The sequence below is a fragment of the Chelon labrosus genome (genome assembly GCF_963514085.1).
Source record: "Chelon labrosus genome assembly, chromosome: 22".
Classification (NCBI taxonomy): domain Eukaryota; kingdom Metazoa; phylum Chordata; class Actinopteri; order Mugiliformes; family Mugilidae; genus Chelon; species Chelon labrosus.
The window spans coordinates 11,591,151-11,611,570 of record NC_140355.1 but is presented as its reverse complement, the minus strand read 5'-3'; the positions used below and the strand labels follow the sequence as shown (position 1 = coordinate 11,611,570).

At 40.1% G+C, this 20,420-nt stretch overlaps 2 protein-coding genes across 2 annotated transcripts; one reads left to right on the top strand and one right to left on the bottom strand.

Annotated features, from left to right (window-relative positions):
• The first annotated feature begins 1,605 nt into the window (after nucleotides 1–1,605).
• On the top strand, nucleotides 1,606–7,480 carry stard7 (StAR related lipid transfer domain containing 7). Its single transcript, XM_084571857.1, has 8 exons — nucleotides 1,606–2,529; nucleotides 2,832–2,989; nucleotides 3,086–3,135; nucleotides 3,515–3,625; nucleotides 4,504–4,586; nucleotides 4,701–4,800; nucleotides 4,890–4,974; nucleotides 5,163–7,480. The coding sequence occupies exons 1-8, from the start codon at nucleotides 2,075–2,077 to the stop codon at nucleotides 5,339–5,341; spliced, it is 1,221 nt and encodes a 406-aa protein (XP_084427983.1). The 5' UTR covers nucleotides 1,606–2,074; the 3' UTR covers nucleotides 5,342–7,480.
• A 5,551-nt stretch (nucleotides 7,481–13,031) lies between these two features.
• Nucleotides 13,032–20,099, bottom strand: drg1 (developmentally regulated GTP binding protein 1). Its single transcript, XM_084572491.1, has 9 exons — nucleotides 19,270–20,099; nucleotides 17,694–17,817; nucleotides 17,388–17,563; nucleotides 17,229–17,298; nucleotides 16,813–16,982; nucleotides 16,111–16,241; nucleotides 14,891–15,058; nucleotides 14,616–14,738; nucleotides 13,032–13,403 (listed from the first exon to the last, which is right to left on the bottom strand). The coding sequence occupies exons 1-9, from the start codon at nucleotides 19,306–19,308 to the stop codon at nucleotides 13,304–13,306; spliced, it is 1,101 nt and encodes a 366-aa protein (XP_084428617.1). The 5' UTR covers nucleotides 19,309–20,099; the 3' UTR covers nucleotides 13,032–13,303.
• Nucleotides 20,100–20,420: the final 321 nt, after the last annotated feature.

Here is a 20,420-nt window from a genome sequence, read left to right as displayed (position 1 = left end):
CTCTTCCTCTTTGACGTCACTTCTTTGAGGTTCATGGAAAATTTTCGAGGTCCCGTTTTATTGGGCAATATTGGGATAGGCCCTGATTATTACGATTATTGTAGTAGCACGTGAAGGCAGCATTTCAGAAAAATGGGAGTGGCAATTCAATGTACTTCGGAACTTCTCGTGCTTTTATTCTCGTCATTTCCAGAACCAAATCTGTAACATGTAAAGATATCAGTGATCACATCAGTGATGATTATTCATCCAGTTTACTCCCTCCAACCGATGCCTCTAACAGCAAAGTGACCTCGACTTATGCGTGGGGGTCACTTTGCATTGCCAGTAAATTTGTTAACAAGGAGTTAATATTTATTGGTGCCTTTTTAGTGGCTCCAGGAAGCACGTTTCGCAAGTGTAAAATAGTCTGCATGGTGTACGCAAGTGTAACTCCATAAAGCAATAAGAAAACGTATGATAGTTTGTATTTGTTTGTTTAGAGCTAAGTAAGCACATGGAGTTCCCGCATGAGGTTCTTCAAAAAAACATCTTGCCTCACGGTCTTATGATAGAAAAATCCTCCACAGCCTTCATGAGAAACAAACTCATGATTTCAAATAAAATGTGATGAAAGACCTGAATGAATTATTGCGTTTGATTACTCCCAATTTATAAACACCTCAGTAAAGACACATGGTGTGTTCATACTTAGGTTATTTCATTACATCTGGTAATTTTCCTTATATCTGGGTTCCATTTTTTCAATATATACAATAGTCTATTTTACACCTATGTATCGTGTATGCTTTGCACATAATGACTGAATGTATGGCTAAGTGTGACAGGTGAACACAACATGTTGGCTATAGCAGAGACCTTTCTTGTCTGAGTTCATTCAGTACAAGCCTGAGCCAAATCCTACTGTGTACTTACTTTTCAGTTTAAATTTTAACTTTCGACAGAAAACTCAGATGAGCCTGATACCCAAGCTCCTGGACTTATTTAAATTCTCGCATTGTCTGCTTAGTTGAACGGCGCCATCTGGCGTCACATTACTCTAATAACATGTTGAGTTTGTTTGGGCTTCTTTTTCTGCCTTTTTCTTTATGACGATTTCAGTGTCAAATATATAATAATGTTTACTAGAGATGACTCAAGTCACGGGCCAACATGCATTATTCCAACCAACACGTTTGTTTTAATACTAAAGTGGAACATGCCATGTTGTGTAAAATGTCAAAAATGTCCACATCAAACACACGTGTTAACCTGTTAAGTAACTGCAAACTTTTAACCACACCACTAGGAGGGCGTAGGTGTCAACTTCCGTAGGTGTGATATCTCCTTTCTGTAGAGGCCGATCCTGGACTAGATTTGACATTGACCTTTGCTTGATAAACAAACGCAGCACATTGGAACTGCAGGGACACAGAATCTGATCCCAGTTCAAAGAGGAAACTGGGAAGAGGAGGAAGTTTGGTTGAGGCGCAAAGGCGGACATACACACATGCTGGTGCTTGAGCTGATAGATTTAACACAGGCCTTCACTGAACCAATAGAAATCCACCTGGAATTAGAACCGTCCAATGAACGGCCGGTTTAGGATTGTTAAGGCGGGTTTTAGGGGTGGGCGTGAAAAATACAGAAGGAAGAGGAGGTCAAAGCTTGAGCAGGAGTTTGAAAAACGTGAGGCTGGCTGTCTCCTAGACAGGTACACAGGTAGACAGATATATAATATAATGATATAGTGCACCGTGTTGAGTTTATATTCAGAAATAAGAGCGTTGTTGTTGGGGTGTACATTAGTTTGTCCGCGTCGCATTCGTAGCCAGATAAGAGGAACGACGATAGCTAATGCTAACGATAAACCTCGCGTGTTCGTAGACAGCTTGGCAGCTAGCCTTGTACGCAGAATAAAGTTATGACTTTTGCTGTGTAAACGTCAGCTTTGTTAACGATATAGAGGTGATGCATTGTGTTTCTTAGCAGAGCATTAGCTTTGGCTGCGGAGCTTCGTTAGCTAACTTTGCTGCTGCACTCTGCTACCTCTGGCATTTTGTCTTTGGGAACTTGTGTCACGGTCACAGTTGCCATGCTTCACTCAGTGCCCCGCCGTCCGATCTGCGACATCGGTGTAAACACAATTAGACTTCACGGCAGCAGGTCGTTCAGACGCACTGTGGAGGAGGGTGGAGGCAAGCTTGAGAGGGTGCCGTGGCTGGGCAGGAGCATGGGCCTGCTGCTGTCTTGGCTCCAGAGGGCAGGTGTGGGTGCAAGTGAGGCCGCGGGATCTGGTAAAAAGAAGAAGGGCCTGCTCTCCATATTTGCGGACCACTGCAGCTTCGTCACCGGCCAGAGGCTCCGACGTGCTTGCCAGATTGGCGAGCTTTACTCCAACCTGTACTCCGAGCGAACCAGGAGGACCCTGGTTGGCAACATATGGCGCAGATTTCAGAGCAAGCACGCCCCCACTGGGAAACTTGTGGCGGCTCTGGCTGGTGTCTTCATGTGGGACAATGAGAAGATTCAAGATGAGGAAATACGCAGGTCTGAAATCTTTCTTTCAGTGTTAAATACAGGTGTATTACTGCTCAGACATACAGTTGGGTGACAAGTTACAGCAAAAACTGACTAAATATTCCCACTACTAAACGAGGTAGTGTGGTGGAGGAATCATCCTCATCCGTCTAGAGTTAAAGAGTATCATGGGCTGAATAATGTGGAGTATTACCACTAATATGTCACCCATTTGTATGTGCAGTGCAGCATTTCATATTGATTTGACTATAATTTGTAATGGCATCAGTGCAGTATCCTAAACGCGTCCTGATATTTGCATCTCATGAAAGGTGTGGACTCGAGCTACAGGCCCTGGATGCTGTAAAGCGTCTAAGCACATCTTCGACGACTCTGGCCGAACAACAGGACTGGGAAATTGTGGTGGAGAAAAAGGACTTCAGAGTGTGGAAGCGGCCCATTCCCAACAGTCACCTCTACGAATACAGAGGTAAGCAATCTGCAAAACCCACTCGGTAAGCAGACGTCTGGCCACTCTTGGAGTTGTCTGAAGAGTCAGCCTCATTTGTTTGTGTTTTACTTTCAGTGTTGGGCTCTTACAACGATGTCACACCTAGACAGTTCTTCAATGTGCAGGTAAAGACTCGTTAAAACTCATTATGTGCAACTTGGACTATGTCAGTTTCAGTCAGTGAATAAATAAAGTGAAACCGTTTGCTTATTCTGCTCATTGGGCTTACAATAAGAAATTATCAGGAGCTAGGAGAGTGGTTTGCTCTTATCAGGGGTTTTGGTATGGCCACTCCTGACAGCTGAAATTTTTTTATAACTGGCAAAATATAAATACACCTGAAATTGCACTGAAACACACAGATACAACGCATTGTGAAAGAAATGCATTCGTAACAGATTTGTGGTTGTTATAGGTTGTGTTGTTTCTTCCTGTTTGTGTGCAGCACAGAAACAGCCTTAACACTCTGTGCTATTATTATGTCTGCCCTGCCCTTTACCCCAGTTGGACACGGAGTACAGAAAGAAGTGGGATGCTCTGGTTATCAAGCTTGAAGTCGTGGACAGAGATACCAGTACAGGGTCTGAAGTTGTGCACTGGGCTACACACTTTCCTGTGAGTTTCCTGATTTTTATGCCTAAAGGAATGTGGGTATTTGCTCTAGTGTGTGGGTGCGTAAAGGACCATCTTTTCTAGGGATGCACCGAATATTCGGCCACCGAGAATTTTCAGCCGAAAACGGCCCAAAAGTGCATTTTCGGTTTGCGGCCGAAAGACTTTTATCACCGAAACAACACGGCTGTGTTCGTCGGCTTAAACAACGTTAAATATTATATAAATACCCACTGATAGCGATTTGCATTTAATATATCACCTAAACTCCAAACATCCAAGCAAGGAAGTTTCCCAGTGATGGTGCCAAGGCAAAAGGAGTGCCCAATATGGCGCTTGCAATGACTGGTAGATTGCGAAGGCAGTGCGGGTAGATCGCATGCCATTGGGGGGGGGTTAGTCTTATCATTTATCTGCTCTACCTGCAAAACAAGCAGCAACAAAAACCTTCATCTTTTTGTTTTGTTTTTTCACTTTTTATTGCAACATGCCCGTACACATCCACAGCCATGCGCAACTTCAATTAAGACTGCCGTCTTTCTTAAAGGGACATCGCTATTTTTCTAAAGGTGCAGTGCACCAATTTTTCTCAATAAAAATAAAAACAAATATGCACAGTCATAGCCATGAATGCAATGGTACTAATAATTGTCATAATAATTTCTTTCGATGTTTAGACTTTCGGCCTTGGGTTATTCGTTTTCGGGCCAAGAATTTTCATTTTGGTACATCCCTAATCTTTTCTTTCTTTGGTTACACAAGCAAAGTATGAATGACCTTGGTTTATTATTTGGTCAAAAGCAACTACTGGTTAAGTTGGAGTATATTTATCAGTCTGTGTTTTAAACTGTAATTTAATCTTGTTTAACCTGCCTTCACAGTATCCCATGTATTCGAGGGACTATGTGTACGTGCGCCGCTATGATGTTGACGTAAACAACAACTTGATGATCTTGGTATCCAGGTGGGGAAAAAATATGTGAAGTCAAATATAATTTTACTGCATGTAACTGTGTAAGCAAGCTATATTTTGTCAGTAACATTTTTAATCTCGTGTATTTGTCATTCTGTTGGGTAGAGCTGTGCAGCATCCCAGAGTCCCAGAGACTCAGGACTTCGTCAGGGTCCATTCATACCAGTCCAAGATGGTCATTCGCCCTCACAAGTCCTTTGATGAGGTTTGTGGTGAATTTAAAGCAACTTAAATGGTTTAACTCCAGTCTACAGGTCTGTGTTTTACAGCCACTGTTTGTGTTTTTATTCACAGAATGGATTTGATTACCTGCTGACCTACAGTGACGACCCTCAAACTGTCTTTCCCCGATACTGTGTGAGCTGGATGGTGTCAAGTGGTGAGCTTTTCTTATTGGCATTTTGGATAATTAATCAAGTATCAGCTCAAACACTTGAAGTTAGATGGAAAAAAACATTTTTGCGTACATTCAGAGTTCTGTATTTTTATGTATTTACTTTCCACACATCTGTTCATGTTTTGTCGCAGAATATGCATATTCAACCCCTCTCCTTTAATACTCTTCAGGTATGCCAGACTTTTTGGAGAAGCTGCATACTGCTGCCTTGCGAGCCAAGAACTTGGAAGTGGGTATTTTCGACTACACGGGTGTCATCAAATCCAGTGACACCAACCGGCAGCCGAGCCAGGAGCGCCTCACTGGAGAGAAATCGCACACAGGTGGTTCTGGGCAGATTTACGCTTGAGAAGGATATATTCTCAACAAAGGCTTTTGCTGTTGTGTTTTCACTTGCACTTCAGTGTGAATCGAACCCTCCGACCCCAACTTTATGGGTACTTAACATGAACTGAAAATGAAGGTTGCCACCTGCATTAAAGATCCTCCATGTACATGGTTACACTGGTTGTAGATAAGATGCCACACCACAAGAACAATGGACTGTGTAGGGGACAGCATTACTTACTTGGAGAAGTTGTTGCTATGGAAATTGTCATCTACACTGTTGGTCTTGGCACAGTGTTTGTTCTTAGCCAGCCAATGCCACATGGCAGTTTTTTTGCCCTCTTTGGAAACGATGTATATCTTGCAAACATTATTAAGGTTCAAGCCAAATGTCCTAATTGTAGAGATGCTTTTGCCAAAGCACTGTTCCTCTCATTTTTGTGTTTTGTCTTTCCATCGTTATTTGACAAGGTTTTTACTGTAAATCCTGTTCAGACTGCCAGCAGCCATGTGGCTGTTCTGTTGCGATCTCGGCGAGAATGTTGTGGAAAGTATTTTGTAGCATTTCATGGTAACTATGCCTGGTTTCTGGTGGACATTATGACCGAAGTATAAACCTTTTCTCAAATGAATGCGCTGACAAGTGAACAACTGAGGCCTGTGCAGGGACCTTTGTTTTCTCTTTGAATGCAGCATTGAATGATTGGACAGAATAATAAAAAAAAAAAACGTTAAATTTACACCACTCCTGGAAAAATTTATTCAACAAGGGAAAAAAAGTTAGTTCTTTATGCTTTGTGTATGTCATTGGTTTGCTGTCAACACCCTTTAGGTTTCACAGTGTCCGTTACACTATGTTTTTGAGTGTCTGAAGCTGCCAGCCTTCTAAAGATAAACCAGTCCTTCAGCGTTAGGGCATAGTGTCTTATAACAACCACATAAATCCTCAGATACAATGGTACTAATGTGCTTCTAGCATAGCAGTCGTACATTGAGATGTTCTACTAAACCAGTGTCCTTTAGAGTAACACGGGACACTTGTGCCACATCAAAATCTATTTGCATTTCAACTGAATTTGTCCCATTTCAAATCAGATTGTTTTGTTTGTCAGTACAGCTTGCACTCTTGAGTTGTGGGTGTTTGTATTTTCTGTTTGTTACTGTCGATCTTGTACATTCATAAGACCGGACTTCCAGAAATCTCTGTTCCTATGTAACGTTGTGATTCTAAAGGTTTTGTTAAAGTGAGTCCTACTGAAACTCCACAGAACTCATCCATCCAAGTCGCCCTTCTAATTAACTGTGTACAGATGCAGGAGGTGTTATGAATGTACAAAGAGCATCACATACTGTGGAATAAACCGTCGCCTATTGAAGTTCACTGTTTACAGCCTGACAGACTGGCACAACTATCCTAAAACCCTTTTGTGTTGAAACAAATCTCATCTCGTGCTAAACTAATCTAATGTCATAATTTCCTGAACATCTGAGCGAATCAGCTGCTTCAAAAGAAAATCTGCATGCTTCCACTTTTTTCCTGAAAGAGGTCTATGTGTGACTATTAGTTCATCCCTGCTTTGTCAAAAAAATGTACAGTTGCATTCTACGAGGAAGTATTTCCTGCTATTTAAAAAAAAAAAATTAAAAAAAATGGCAGTGTAAAATATGAGATGCATCTGATTTGTTGAAAACATGACGGAGGAAGAGCAGCGCTTCATATTTATGGCAAACCTGTGACTAAGATAATCAAACATTATGAAATGTTTGCTAATGTTAAGTTTGTGTGTGAATGTAACATTTTACTTGTAGACACCTGCGTGCCACCTGCGCTAATCTGGATGACGTTGCATAAAGAGTTTGTCTTCTCTTTCTGGAGCCAGTGTAACATCTATTGTGATTAGCTACTATATGTAAGTTGCGTCAGGAACAGAAAAGAAAGGTTGTGTGGATGTGAAGTGGTGCACTTGTAACTAATGTGATTTCTGAATAAATTGACACGGAAGAGAAACTAATTGGATCAAATAAACAGATCTCAATGCAAATCATGACTGAAAGGCGCTCTTGGTTTTCACACCGTCTTGCGAGAGGAGAAAGGTGATTAGCACTGGTTTAAAAACAGCCTCTAGTCCAGTCTAATGGGATCATCTTAGAGTTTGCATGTGTGGGTGGTCTCTCATAGGCTGAATATTGTGCCTGCGTTTCTTACAACGGTAGAAAATTCAAACTGAGGATGTGACTATTTTTTTTTTTTTTGTACCAATCCAGCATGTTTCCTTATGTCTGATGATGCTATGTTGACGCGTTTTGCTATAAAAATCCAGATCCTGTGATTTGCATAAGGAATTAAGCCATATTTTGACCATATTAATTAATAATCTTAATGCTAGTTTAATTAATAACTCTAAATTGTTCATAGGTGTGGATGTGAGGATGGGGAGATTGTCTTTCTCTCCGTGTTAGCACCGTGATGGACTGCTGTAACCCGCCTTTCGTCCAGTGCCAGCAGGGATGGGCTTCAGCACCCTATGACTCTGCAAGATGAAGCGGGGCGGAGGGATGTAAACCACATATTACTGCTCGTCTGGGCATAAGGTCAGTGACAGACTGCACGGTTTACTGAAAGCACCGCTTGGTTGATCAGCTTGGGGACAAGCTTAGCTCCACTTTGTCTCAATCCATGCTGTACTGAATCTATTCTTACAAGCTAATCATCACTGCACACAGTTTTAGCAGTTAATAAGCAAAATGATTTAAATGCTTTACTGTTGTATGCAGAGAACTCTATGAATCAAAGAGACAACATTTAAAGAATTTAATATTTCTCAAGCTAAGAGTGGCACCTCCATTTCATTGCAGATTGCATTGTGGGGGAACAGCGTGCATTAACAGTATCATGCATACTGTCTGACTATATTTGTTTTCACCTCTCATGTGAACATAACCGTCAGCTCTGATCTTTATCATCAGTAATTCTTTAGAGTCGATCAAATTCTGCCTGTGGTTTTATTTAATATTACGCCTTGAAATGTGCTTAACCGAGAGAAATGTGTGGCATATCTTCTGCACGTCTAACTCTGGTTCCTGTGCTCTTTTTGATTTTGTTCACTCTGACCAGAGAAGCTCATGTAGGCTTTTTCCCTGAAGACCATTTGACATGTCAGACAAGCAAAGCCGTAAGTAATAAAATCAGTGATATCTTAATTCAATCCCATCATGGTTGAATTTGGCGCTTGAGTTTCAGGGTCCAACGCCGTGTCACCGCCGTGGCCTCTTGAGACGTCTAAGTAGAACGTAGCCGTTTTTAACGGTCTTGGTAACACCCAAACATTTCCTGACACCACATACCTTTTATAAACTATATTTAGAATAATTTAAAAAAAAGAACTGTTTTTAAAACTGCAGTGATAATAGAGAAAGTATGAACAGCACACCACCTCATCCACGGTGAGAGTGCAGATTTATAGAATAAAGGTTGCACCGATCAACGACGGTATCGATCGTTTTAAGTCTGGCTCGTAAAAATGGCAAGACTGCACTTTTGAATGGGTTCATTTTTCCAGGAACACGTAGGTTATCACAAATGCATCAATAAATAGTGAGGATGTTGGTGTACTTGATTGCTGCAATAGTCTTTATGACATCTACACAAAATAATTTTTTGTGCATGTTGGTGCTTTGAAGTGTTGGTTAAAAAAATGATTAAAATAGGAGTCGTAAAGAAAGCAAGAGTCTTGTTTTCACATATAAAATTTATTGGTCAGTTGTGATCAGCACGGACTGAATTTATAATAAGTCGCTGAGCTCTGGTGTAGAAACCAGAGTAATATTGTTTGATCATCATGTCAAGAACATAAAGTGAGTCTCACACGCAGCGGCTTGTGTGTTTTTGGACATTGTGCAGCGTCTCTTGGTTTGATTTACAGATCTGTGACACGTCCACTGTCCTCACAGACGCCACATTGTTTTAATATATGTCCTCTACCGGCTGACGTTACCAGACGTACTTAAAAGCAGCCGAGCACTTACTGTAATCGATCGTTTCCACAAATCTGCCATATTTAGACCATGCGGCTTGCAGAAAATGACAGATTTATCTATATGCTGTGAACCATTTAAGCCCTTCTTTCTTTCTTTCTTTCTTTCTTTCTTTCTTTCTCTTAATTTCTGCGCTTCATGCAAACGTGAAAAAATACCCGAGATGTTTAGATGTTTTTTTTATTATTGGTGCATAGAGAAAATCATAATACAGAACAACATGAATAAGAAAAAAGAAAAATAAATCTGGAAAGTCTCAAAATCTGGCGAACACACTATCTCCAAATGTTAACTTTTATTTCATTTACGCTTTTATATTTAAAAAAAATAAAAATAAAAAATCCAGAAACTTGAATTCTGAGTTTATTGAAATATAAAGATTTGCAGGTGGCAACAGGAGGCAGATAGTGCTCACAAGCCTCCAAGGTGCTTGGCACAACCATGGACAGAAGACGCACTGCATGGTTAGATCAAGCACAATGGAGTCCTGGGCAAAGACAAAAAAGAATCCAACATAGATCCCACAGGTCCAACTCTGCGTAAAGCATCCAAGAAACCTGAAAGTCTATTAAATTGGTCTATGAGTAAATGTTAAATAAGGGAAACGCATCCCATTGTCTTATTGTCAATTGAGTATTTTCAATTGAGTAGCATCCGCAATGCAAAAATTTAAGAAGTCCCAAAAGTGTGCAGGAAAGGATCCGACTGTTGGTCGCACAATGGTTGGAAAAGAGTTGTAACAGGCTGAAGTCAAGAACATCTGAATAAAAGTAAAGATTAGTCATAGGTCATGTTCACTGCGGAAAAAAGGGGCTACACCCTTCCTGCGCACAAACTGCGTCAAACCCCACCCTCTCGCCCATATCGCCCGACGCCAATAGACACGACTCGAAAATAAATAAATAATAATTTCTACCACTAGTTTATCATTAAAATGTTCAACATTTTTCAAGAAAAGGTTTACATCTGGCTCTAGAAATGGCGGCTTAATCAAATTAGCTTCCCCATCAGTCCAGCGGTCAAGTGATCAATGGAAACAGAGTTTAGGTAATTCATCGATGATCTTGTTAAGAACTGCAGCGTCTTATGGAGTCCAGTCCTTGGCATTTTTCTAGTAATTGACTAAAAATAAAGCCTTGTTGGCCGGAGACACCAATGAACTCAAGAGTTATAGTTGTGGCTATATTGCTGTGGTCCATCTGAGGACATTTGTCATCTCCTCAGAGCAAAGACACAACCACTACTGAGATTTTAGTCCTAACCACGTTAACGGTCACTGAGTGCAATGTCAAACGCCGCGATACCATCAGGCTAAGAGAGCCGTCTCTCCAAAAGGTTTGACAATCTTGTTACCTTCTGTCGCGTGTCTTTCAGCTCCCCAGGGATGTCTCACTAAAATGAGAAAGCATGGCAACGGTAATCAACTTAGAGCTGAAACAACTAAACCACTTTGTGTGATGAAATTACGCCATAATGCATATTAATGCGCCAAAGAGAAACCCAACATTTGTAGTGACCAAAATGGCATGAAAATGGGAGTAGTTGGGGGGGAAGTGGTAGGCGGTGGCGGTGAAACAGACCTCTGTTTTTCCAGAACAATGAGGATGTTTGAAAGGGATGGAAAGTGGCCGATGGAATGGCGGGATGGGTTTTATGCGCAGATGATTGTGATACATTATTTTGCCTTCTTACCTTGTCCTTTGGTGTTTCTCCAGTCACATCAGAATCGGGATCTTTCAGAAGTTGCCATCAAGTAATTTATAAATCTCTATGAATTCTAACCATAGTTTAAAATCTGACTTAAGAAGAATTTCATTTAAATCAAAAAATTACCCCAAATGTTCTTCAGACTAAAGGTCACAGTGACCCATCTAAGAAATTATCACTAAAACGCTAGAAGTATGAGTAAGTCTTAACTTACTTTGTATTTTAGTCACAACTTCCATCTGGAAACTTCTACACATGTTGTCTTTCCAAGAAACCCACCTTTGCATCCGCCGGCCCCCGAAGTCGATGTAGGCGGCTGAGAGGTGGTGAAGACGACTGGGTTCTCTCAGCTGTGCCTTGGGGTCTTCCAGCTTGCTCTACTGGAGACAGACTGTCCTGACTGCGTCCTCAGCACCCTTCAAGTCCCCATCTCCTGCCCCTCCTTCAAGCTAGGAGGGGTTGGTGATGTTCTCTTGGGATAGGTGCACTGGCAAGGAGGACTTGGTCAGGCTGGGATTGGACCGTGGGTTGGGGAGTTTGGGGGGGCCGCCGGTTCCGCATTTCATAAATATTAATACAGAGTCCTCCCTCTCCAAATGGGTAGATCCTTTAATTTTGTTAGAGGGGGAAGTGCTTTATTCACTTAATGGCTTTTATTAGTGCCCAGTCTTCAACTCTTTCATTAGCTAAAGTGCTGCTATAATTTACAGGGTAAAAGGGGGTGGGGAAGAGGCGGTGTCTGACGAGGGTTGATCCTGCTGCTGCACAAGCTGACATTACCCTCAACCACTGCAGCTTTTACTAAAAATCTGCTATTTGCTTCGAGGGAACTGTAGTTTGCGACATCAAATATCAATACGCTCAATGACATCCATACAGAACCATTATAGTGTTGTTTTCACTTGCTCAGCGGCTTTCTATTCGTTAATTATCTTGAATATTTGCACCAAAAGTTAAGGATTGTAGAGAATCAGTCACCGTGTAACCACCAATTATTTGATAATATATTTTAACCATCAAATGGCTTGTTAAACGTAAGAAAAGAAAAATGTGCGGCCACGCAGAGTGGTTTGCTGCAGTACCACACATGCAATTGCATTCATAGGGGTTTAGATAATTTTCTACGTCGAGTAATTTTATATTCTGTTAGTAAATGCACATAAACAAAACATTAAAGTTGCAGTTCTGTAGACAACATTTTGGATTGCTCAGAAGATGTTCAGTACATGTTTCTGTAACTATGCAATGCAGCAAAGTCCCTACTAAAAATGTCACATCTTTTCAGCATATGTGCTTGTAAACAGCGGCACACACACAAACAGGCTAAATCTCACAGTTTTTATGTTTCAAACTTCTAGTGTGGCTATATCATCATATCCCGAGTATGCGCTGGCGACGTCCTCTGCAATCTGCAATCGCAAACCAGTATCGAAGCACAAAATGGCCGCTTCACCGCATGCAGGTTGCAACATGCCGACGTTAAGATAAAGCCAGCTTCCAGACGTGTACCCTGTTCTGAAAATATGCTCTTTATTTTATGCTCTGCAGTCTTGTTACTTGTGAACAGCTGGCATCCGAAGACCCCCAGACCGGGTCTGAGTGAATGAACTGATTAACCTGAGTGGCCGTCCCCACCAGAGAGAGGGAGTGGGCCACCAGCCTGAATAACTGCCCTCATCATCAATGTCACATAAATCACTTAGCTGGACAGAGCTTTCAAATGACTTTTTTTTTTTCCCCCCTCTCCTCTGAACCAGACTGAAATGTTTGTGGTAACGCTGTTGCTTGGTGTGTTTCTGAGGGAGATCAAAACTTGCGGATTCAAATGATAAAACGTTTTCCTATAAACCAAATGGGCCACATTAAATAAACTTAAGCTTATCCACGCCTGAAATTCATTTGAGTGAATCAAAAAAGGGGGAACAAAGTATTACATGAAAAGGCAACAAGAATGAACACAGTGAGATTTCATTACGTTTTTATTGTAGTTTTATTTTTTTAGGTTTTAATGCAAGCCTCAACCAATATTCAATATGAACTATTCATGGTGTCAAGTACTGTTTGTTCTTTTTAAAATGTCACACATACATTTTCGTGTCATCGTTTTTAACTTAAAGCAATAATCCTTGAACCACATGACACAGATGCTCCAACGAAAAATGTCTGGTGATTTATTCAGCGACTGTACAGAACACTTGGGTGATACACAGGCCATGCAGTGAATTAAGACCCCTTTTTTTTTTTACTTTTTCACCAGTTGGATAACATCTTCGTCCTCCAGCACGTGGTCCTTGCCCACCTTTTGAGGGTTGTGCTTCACAGATGAGCCCCACACAAGTGCACTGGAAGAGGAAGGAGGTAAAACAGTTACGGAAATACCAGGATATGTTTCATTCACGATATTGCAGAGGAAACAACAATGGTTCCGCTATAAAGTAACCTATGGGGTGCAATGACATCCTTTGGGTACAGATGCTCTCTAATTGCCTGTGTCACAGTTTGACCCGTCCATTCCCTGGAGGACTGGTAATGCTCAGCAGCACTAACACACTGACTGATTGACGATCCTGGCTAACCCATTTGGAGATGATGGTGCAACACAACTCGGGTTCAAAACCAAACTCTCCAATTAATGCTGGATGGTGCATCAAGCTATAAAGGGAGCAACAGCCATGATTGAAGCGGCCGCATTGTTTTAAACTATTTGACGAACAGCTGGCGCTCCTTTTAGAAACAAATATTGTAACTTGTAATAAATTATAGCTGGTAAATTGATTGTAAAACTATTCATGGTTTTATTTTTTAAAGGATCACTGCTTTACTTGCTAGAGCCAAAAATATTTCACTACAAATTTGCAATGACTGCAGAAACAAATATTTCTATGCATGATCTTGTTTCTATTTCTACTAATCTGCGTATATGAACTATAAATAAGACACCAGTGATAAATACAGACAAATATGTGTGTAAACCATCACAACAACTTATAGACTATGCTTGTCTTTAACACGGTTACAATATTTGAGTTTGTGATCGATTTGAGTTCTGATACAATTAAGACACAAGTAGTAACAAGGAAAGATGCACTTTTCCATCCATTGATGAGGAAGAATGCACACGTTATCAAGTCTATCTCACAATTCATGTTAAAGAAGACATATTATGCTCATTCTCATCTGTATCTCTTTATTCTGTGACTCTCTTAGAGTAGATTCACAGTTCAAAAAAATCTAGCTTCATCTCGTGTTGGCCCTTTATGCCAACAGTTCATTCACTGTCAAACAAATCGTTTTAGCACCTGTTTATTAAGGCCCCCCCTTTTCTAAAAGCCCATTTTCTTCTGTTTGGCTGCCTTTGCTTTTGGCTGACAGCCATCAATTAAAGCAGAAACTTGTAGATTTGTAACACAGGTCTGAAAGGTTTGAATCTGTAAACCTACTTTACCTACTTTAATTTTACATTAGTTAATGTAGGTTTGAAACTCGCATTATATAAAAGGAAAAGAAGAAAGGCATATTTTAATAAGTGGAAACTTGTAGTTCACTGTACTCACTACTTCAGTTCTTTGAGGAGGTTTTTGTGAATCTTCAAGCAGAAATCCTCGACTGCAGTCCGTTCGCAGGGCAGTACGACAGGAGATGTGTAATCAGGGAGCTGGCCTTTGGGTTTGGTGTAGCTGCGAATAAACACATCACCTCAGTCACATTTTCCAGTCTGAACAAACATTTCATTTTTGCACTGACACCTTGTTAAGCAGCATGAATGAATCCCCAGCTGCCTTGCACCTTCATTCATAGTCCGTAAGAATAAAAAATTTAAAACTCTTACATGCGCACAAGCTTTAGGTAGTCCCACATCTTTTCCAGCAGGTCGTCAAAGTTCCAGCGGTGGTGGGCAGAGATGGGAACACAGTGGGGCACCTTGTAGATGACGTCAAGCTCCTCAATGGAGATTTGGTCGATTTTGTTAAGCACATAAATGCATGGGATGTAGACTCTGTTGAGACAAGGACAGAGACTGTAAGTGCCCGGCATCCATGAAACTACACAGTATTCAGCGGCAAGCAATAGCTCTTTTTACCTGAATGAAAATTAAATGTTTTCTAACTGGCTTCTATTACATTCACTGGTACAAACTGAATGCAGTCTTCCTTATTTAAGCAGACAACATTAAACACAATATTTAATGTCATATTTGATTTTTGAAGGATAACTTTTAACACACGCTCTATTGAATTTCAGTGGGAGCTTTTATTTTGAAAGACGTGATTTTTTTTTTTTTACCGTTTCTCCTCAAAGTTAAAAGATTTCATGCGAGTAAATAAATAAAGGGAATATCTTGTGTCTTAAGCTTTGAACAAATGACTTGCCAATCGTGCAATTTTAGTCCAAATAGATAAAAATGTGCCTGGTCTTGTACAATTTGTTAGCGTTTAGCCAAGGTCATTACAACATTATTACTTTTTATTACATTTATGGCCTGTAGATGATATCATTGCTGAGTAAAAAGGTAACAGGGATTTTAGCATATGCAAATATGTACAGGCACAGAGAGAGACACAGTGGATGGTTTGTTTTGCAGCTATGGTTTTAAAAATGTTGGTTATTTGTTTATTTTATAAGAGGTTTACTCAGTCCTATGTAATATCAGTGTACGTTATGCTCTGTCCTTTCCTCCAAGGATTCTTCCTAGGAAGGCATAAAGCATTTATGATTTGTTTCTCAATCCACAATTCATAAAGATTATGCTGTTGACATGCCTTGCAGTAAAATGCTCCCTGTTCGCTAAATGACACAGTTAGACCCACTAATTATGCCAGCCTCTACATTATCCATATCCTTGCCTTTTTTTTTGTATTTACTCACAAAATGAGCTCAACCCTGTTTTAAGTTAGGTAAAAATGCAAGTGTGGCCAGAGGCTGCCTCACATAACTGCATTTTTCAGCATATATCTGCATTGGTGTAATAGAAATTAACATGGGATTCCAGCAGGCCACACCCACTGTGAATGACTAAGGGAGGCCCACTGTGGCACTTCAGCAGCTTACCGATTTCCCTCCACTACGTCAATGAGGTCATCAGCGGTGGAGTCACTGCGCAGAGTGATGTCGGCGTTGTGGATCTTGTACTCGGCCAGGATACTCTTAACGGTCTCGCCATCGAGCTCAGTTTGTGCACACTGAGAATAATAAAAAAAAAAAAATGGTACACATTTTAACTCTACAATTTTAGTCATGCTTCAAAGTAAGGTATGAAAAAATCCATAAGAACAAGGATTTAGAGCCAGTGGTTAATATATGGACAGCTGGGATAGGCTCCAGCACCCCACCCCCCACGACCCTTCACAGGACACGTGGTTACAGAAGATGAATGAATGAATGAATGGTTAATATATGGTATTTTACAAAAATAATATTTAGCACGAAACAGTAAAATGTCCATTTTCTAAACTAAATATATACTGTACATGACATCCTTAAAATTTCTATTTATTACACTGTTACACTAAAAGCCCTTAACATCACACGTCTGGCTGTAAGAGACACATACTTCACACACAGTATATCTTGTCAAGCACAGACAGTTATACGTTAGTGGATCAGTATAGACTAAATGTTTGCTGAGTATATTCAAAACAAACTAAGAAAACCTTTTCAGAATAATATTTCTCGTTCCAGTGACTGATTTGATTTTGAGGCGAGAATCAGGCTCCCTCTATTTAAATTCTTGCCGCGCTCCGTGAGACATACCGTGGCAGTAAAGTTGATGCCTCCTTTGTCCTTTTTCTTGAAACCGATGTTGGGTGGTTGCTTGTTAAGTCGGATGCCGAAGCCCTCCAGCTCGTGTTCTATTAGCTTCTTATGAAGGAGAGGCTTCAACACATCTAGGACTATCAAGATTAGATTGCAGGTTCGAGCCACTAAGAGACAGACAGAGAGAGAGAGAGAGAGAGAGAGAGGTGGAGAAGGTTACAGCATTGCATGTACAGTAGTATGAAGTATTCGACAGAGTAGTGTTTTTTCTTCTTCAGTAGTTGTTAAAAGAATGTGGAAAAGCTACATCATATAAGTCATTAATGCAAAAGTAAGTCTCTCATCAAGCAGCCCTTTTTGGTTTGACCCCGTTGTTATTTGTATTATTTTAGTGTTAGTGATCACATCCTTACCTGCAATGACCTGCCTGCCTCTGCCCTTGCCATCCTTGGCTCCCTCAATGATTCCTGGCAAATCCAGGAGCTAATAAGGAAAGAATAATAACAATCAACACACTAAAACCATATCACACTGCAAACATTTTTTTCTGAACAAAGAAGAAATTCTTGTACCTGAATTTTGGCACCTTTATACCGAATGACTCCAGGTACTGTAGTAAGAGTGGTGAACTCGTAGGCAGCAACCTCAGAGTACACACCTGCAAGGTTACTCAGCAGCGTGGACTTTCCTACCGAAGGAAAACCGACAAAGCCAATACGAGCGTCGCCGGTTTTTGCTACGTCGAAACCTAAAAGTCAGAGAAAAGACATCAGACTCTCAAAATGAAACCAAATGTTCATTGCAATTCGTGTTTAAAATAAATTAATAAAATAAATTAGTGCATTACGTGCACAAAGTATACAGTACAGTGATTTTACCTTCTCCTGGTCCACCACCACTGCCTCCTTTGGGTGTGATGAGTTCCCTCCTCAGTTTGGCAAGACGTGCTTTGAGCAGACCCAAGTGGTGAGCTGTGGCCTTGTTCCTCTGCGTCCTGGCCATCTATAATAAACAGTACACATGAGAAATTTCATGACAATTCTGTAATAATCAGTAAAGAGCATCAAGTAGACAATTTTTGCTGAAATTTAGACAAGCAATAACAATAAGTCAATTAAACAACCCGATTGTGATCTTCCTGTAAGACACTGGCAGCTAGTTGAGGCTGAATGCTGAAATAGATCTGAGCCATATTCAACTTCAAAGAGGAATAAGAGGGCAAAAAGGCTGAAAGCTTGACGCGGCTTTTATAGATTCATACAGATCTAATTACATTTTGCCATTAAAAGTTTGCTGCAATGCTAATGCATCACAATAAAGATGCTATTACTTGCAGGTTATACTTAATGTCAACTTCAATGTCTTACTATACTTCTTACTATAAATAGTGATACATATAGATAAGTGTTTATTTATATGTATGCCTTGAATCACATTGTATGATCAACTAAAATGTTCAGTTTATGAGCTCTGATGGCGTTTACGCTTGTAAACAAATCTGGGACTAGCTTTTAGTACGTAGGCGGTGGAAAACACTGCAACAAACACAAAATACACGGAAGCTAACTACTTTATTTGAGCCAAGGCAACAGTGCAGTCTAATGCTAACTTGTAAAGGGTTATCATTAGGTACACTAGTGAGAACAAATGTTTTTAACTGAGAGTTTTATCAAGTTCTTAGTTTTTTTATTAACTTTGACATATGCACCCACTTTTAAAATTTTTATGTTTATGTGACGCAAAAATGTAGATTGTAATGTTGATTTGAAGAGTAATATTATTATAAATATTATTATTATTATTGTAACATGCTCTAAATCCTAGCTTCATGAAGGTTATGGTATTCAGCATTTGTTTAAAATAATAGACCTACTGATTCAACTGTGTTTTTATTTTGGAGGCTGCAGCTTGTAGTACTATTGAATTGTATTGTGCTGTACTGACACGTGTTTCTATTATTTTGACAATCCTATATTATTTAGTGGGCTAGGCTAAATAACAGAAACTATTTAGTGTTAATTCAATACAGTTTATCAGCACCACAGACTACATCCATGCCATGACTGTGGCTTAAAACCGGCTGTATTTCACATCAGCCTATACGACAGGATGATATAAGAAAGCACATCATGTAAGAAAGTAGTTTCCTCCACACATCCAGCCTGTACGCGGTTGCTAGTTTGGTTGCCACATCGAACATGGAGCCCCTAGCATCTATGCTACTAGCAAAGGTAATACCGACAGTTATGTTTTCTTATTTGATTCAAAATAGATATACACGTCAAATAAACCCGTGAATGAACTTTTCTTTACATAACCTAAACTGTCAACGTACTGCGAGGCAGAAATATGAAGTGTAAAACGAGGCCCCGGCATCTGTGCTAGCGTTAGCAGCTAGGTTAGCTAAAACGTGACTGATTCATTGGGCTAGCCAGCTGTCTACGTTAACCTTACCTCACTTTCAATTTCTGCTATTTTGGCGAGTATACTCATGGTGGCGGTGATTCCGGGGTGCTATCCGCGTTATAGAGAAAAACAAAATTTAAAAATGTCACATGGAAGTTGGCAAAGTTAGGCGCTTTTAGCATACACGCCACACAAACGCGGCTGTGCGATCTTCCGCGGGAAATCTCGCGATAGCTAAGAATGTAATGGGGCACTGTGCCCGAGGTGTTGACTCGTAGGAAGAAGATAACTGCAGAACCTGCCTGCAATAAAACCGTACTTAAAGGAGAGATTGTATATAGATATATGCTTCATCTCCAATGGAGATTAAACTCAGTGATGCAAAATAATAAAGTAAAATACTTTACTTTAAATACTTCCAGCTTATTGTACTATAGAGCCCTACTGCACTAGCACTACATTTCAGAGGCATTTATTTGCACAATCACTGATTACTTCACAATATGAACATCTTACATACAAATATAACCTTATAAAATACAACGTTTGGTTAAAGATTAATTTGCTGTAACCCACATTTTCCGACTTGGATGCCCTTGCACATGAAGTTACCTGGAAACCCTCATAATCATCACAGGTTTTATTATGTTTTGAGGAGTCGCTCCTAAGAGATACTCCTCTCCTTAACTTTACCACTGATTTTATTTAAATGTCCAAAAGGTCCAGTACTCAGATCCATCTGGTCCTTTCCCCTATGTTAAGAATCTACCACTGAACTTAATTCTTGTAGGCTGACTTAATGTGCATGTAAGCAGAATCGAGCAGTAAATCACTGCTTACAGGTCGATCCTTCAGTAACAGTGCATCATGCAGTGTTACATTTTAAGGTACAATGAGTATTTTCTTCCCCACTAATAATTCTTCTGTGCATTTATTTAAAGGCACAACTTATTATTAAAAATGTAAGGCTGTTGCATAGGCACTTATGCTTATGATGAGATTAGAATAAATGTTCTAAGCACATTCAGAATAATATGTGTGTATGCCAAAGGGTCCAATATATAATAACGTATGTAAAGCCTCTTACAGCCTAAATTATAATCCCACCGTCTAGGGCACAATGCACCTTAGATATACCAAAATAATGGGTGACAAAGTGAGATAGGCAAAACTAAATAAACTTTAACTGAAGGAGGATT